A 3,493-nucleotide genomic window follows, 5' to 3' on the forward strand; every position below is an offset into this window, starting at 1 on the left:
TATATATATATATATATATATATGATGATACACATAAACATTGTGTTTGTGTCTGTGTGTATACGTATACATAAACAGATGTATGGTCATAGACACACAGACTTGTATTATGTATTATATACACAAATACATTTATGTCCAAATCAATGTTAATTTATTTCCTTGTACAAATGCTTTATTGATTATTCCTTTTCAAGGCTGTGTAACCCCAAGACAGTGCTGTTTAGTCCAAGTCAGCAACATCAAGCAGACTTATGACAAAAGGTATTCCAGCTATGACTATCCTTTGGTTTTTGTTGGTGTTTTTGTAATATCTAAAGCTAGTCTTGAATGTCTCTCGAATATTTTAATCCTTTAGAATTCAGATTACTCTATCAAATGTTAATTCTTATTTATTTACTTTGTTTTGAATTAACCAAGCAGCTTTGAGATTTTAATGATGTGATCGTTTACTTTTAGAATGACATTGTAAGGCAGGTGCCAGAGACCGGATCTGACCAATTTGAACATGAAACAGGTGGAATATTTGAGCCAGACGTGACCAGTTTAAATGCGACAGGGTTAAAATGAGATTAGAAGGAGGTTGGCTGCTATTTCTAGCAGGTCGAGCGACCACATAGAGGCACCCTTCTTAATTAGCAATACCCATTCGCTGAGTGATGTTTTTATGCAAGTGAAGGAGCAAACTGATATAACTAATGGTGTTTCTGAATATGTGTTGTGTTGGTCAAGGAAGGAGACCTCAACCTGTACCATCAGCTTGATGAAAGAAAATCTGAACAAAACTTCACCTTATCAAATTACATCCTGTAAATGGTGTCCCAATATAGTCACACACACACACACACATTTATACAAAAAAAGATCATCACCATCATCAATTTTAGACCCCCTTTCCATTCTGGCATGTATTCAATGGGATTCCACAATCCAAGCCAGTGTTTCTTATTGGGAAACACTGCACTCAAAGACTGGTGCTCAAATGCATCGTCTCACTAATGCCCTTCCTACTGCCAACCACTTCACCGAGTGTATTTTGGGTGTTTTTTTTGACTCACGGCACCACCTTTCAGAGAGGTTGACAAGTCTTTGGCTTCACAACCCTTTCTCTGCACATTTTCCATCCACTTTACAGTGCATCCGGGTGTGTTTTTCATGACACCAACACAGGGAAGGTTGTCAAATCTCCAGTGATGTTCTGACAAAAAAATAAACCCTTTTAACTCACTGTAAAGGGAATGACAATAGATATACCATGCGATTGATTAGACTACTGGATGTTATTGTACATCACTGGTCACAATGCGCTTTTCATTGTTTCAGCTTTCGTATGATGCCACCCCTCTGGCTGGGTGAGCAGGCCAACATTACCCCTGCATGGAGTGCTATTCCATCACAGGGTTACCCATTTACAGCTAAGTGAACTGGAGCAATGTGAAATGAAGTGTTTTGCTTAGGAACAAAAGGCACAACTGGTTTGGGAATTGAAACCACGTTTTCAAGGTTGAGAGTGCAACACAGCTAACCACAAGGCCACATGCCTTCACACACATACAGAGAGACACACACACACACACATATATATAAATATCAGCTCTATTAGTTTTCTCAACCTGAGTGATGATGCAAAACTTGATGGTCAAATCAACATTGTTTTTTATGGAAGACCAGCAGTTGCCCATGCGTACCAGCCTCTCCTCTCCATGCAATTGATGCTATCCAAGGGAACGGCAAAGGAGCCGATAAAGTTTGGCACCAGTGACATCGCAACTCATCTCTACAGCTGAGTGGACTGGAGCAACGTGAAATAAAGTGTCTTGCTCAAGAACACAACACACAGCCTGGTTCAGGAATTGAACTCACTACCTCATGATTGTGAGCCCAATGCTGTAACCACTGAGCCATGCGCCTTCACACATACATATACAGTTATAATATACACACACAACATGTCTTTTTCCACCCAACAACTCTCTTCTCTCTTTCACTCTATCTTTCCCTACCTCCCACCACCACCACAATCCATACCAAGCACTTCACACTGAACCAGCAGTCAGTCAATAGTGATACATGCATACAAACATATACATACACAGCCACAAAAGTACAATTGGAGAAAAGTAATATGGATGTGCAGTATAGACTTCCGGGAAAGGTGGGTAGACACAGATGGGTCGCAATTTTATATAGAGATATATGATATGTGCTTACTTGCTTTGTGAACGACGAGCGGGCGGTTTGAAATCATCACTATAGCTGCTATCATCATCATCGCTATCTTTTTCTTTCTTATTTTTTTTACGAATGTCATCATCATCGTCATCGTCATCATCATCATCGTCATCATCACTACCTTGCCAATCTTCAGACCTGAGAAACAACAGACAGCAATGTCTTTAAATGCAACATTACTGTCAGTGAACTGTGTACATGTGTGTGTGTGAAGAAATTCGATGGAGAAATGATGCTTGCAAAGGCCAAAGAGGAGTAAACTGGAAACAACTGAAAGATACTTATGCATCTATGCACATGATGTGCAAACTTTTCTTCCCTGAGCAACTGCTATGCTTCCGAATCATACATGGACAAATGTAGGAATTGAACTCATAACATTTGAAAGAATGGTTTAATATTATTATTTAAGTCTCAATTTTATTCATTTTCCTCTGTTGCGACAACAGGAATTCTACAGCCTGAAAACAACCAATAACCTGATCGAATATTGAAACATGAAAAAAGAAATGAAAAATATATAAGACGCAAGGACGACAAACAAGACTAAAACCACCATACACCCAGGTATGTCAGGTAACCTTTTTTTCCACCTAGACGCTATATAAAGAACCTCAAACTTTGTTGTGTTATAAATATATGAAATATATAATCAAATATTCCTTTTCCGCTTTCATTCCATCACACACAGGGTAGGACAGATCTGTTTAAGAAAGGCATCATAGGCTAAGCAATGACTTGATAAAACTTTTGAAATCAAATCGTTCAATTATCATAGTGATAATTACCAAATGATATATTGCCTCGAAAACCTGACAAACTATTAATCTAAGAAATTCACTCTTTGCTATTTATGGTTAGGATAGAAAGAATACTGAACAAGAAGCTTTCTCCAAATACATTATAACCTATAGCTGTTGCACTAACCACTGACATCCCGTAAAAACCAATTCAAGCCAAAGTACAAACCCCTACATGGTTGTTTAACATACTAGAAATAGCAGCCAAACCTCCCTCAAATCACACCCTACAATCTTCAAAAAAGAACTTATGCATCGGATGATATAATTCAAGATATACTAGATCTGAAAAAAAGGAACAGACCGATCACAGCTGGAATATCTTTCATTCTGGGTCTGTCCCTGGGGGGCCAAGCAACAACATGAAAATGAAATGAGCAGATCCTTACTCTTTGCGCCGTGCACGTTTTTTCCTCCGCTTGTTATCGCTGCTTCCTTCATCACTGTCAGTGTTCTATAAC

At 38.6% G+C, this 3,493-nt stretch overlaps 1 protein-coding gene across 4 annotated transcripts in view; it reads right to left on the reverse strand.

The window, feature by feature from the left end:
- Nucleotides 1-3,493, reverse strand: part of LOC106870781 (chromodomain-helicase-DNA-binding protein 1) — a 62,115-nt gene that overhangs the window by 40,456 nt on the left and 18,166 nt on the right. For 3 of the 4 annotated variants that reach the window (XM_052973343.1, XM_052973345.1, XM_052973344.1), the window contains exons 5-6: nt 3,422-3,486; nt 2,212-2,370 (exon numbers count right to left, since the gene is read on the reverse strand). In XM_052973343.1, coding sequence (XP_052829303.1) covers nt 2,212-2,370; nt 3,422-3,486 — 224 coding nt within the window. The remainder of the gene's footprint in view (nt 1-2,211; nt 2,371-3,421; nt 3,487-3,493) is intronic. The other variant, XM_052973346.1, reaches the window with a different exon arrangement.

This window comes from Octopus bimaculoides, chromosome 15 (genome assembly GCF_001194135.2).
Source record: "Octopus bimaculoides isolate UCB-OBI-ISO-001 chromosome 15, ASM119413v2, whole genome shotgun sequence".
In the NCBI taxonomy this organism is placed as follows: Eukaryota; Metazoa; Mollusca; class Cephalopoda; order Octopoda; family Octopodidae; genus Octopus; species Octopus bimaculoides.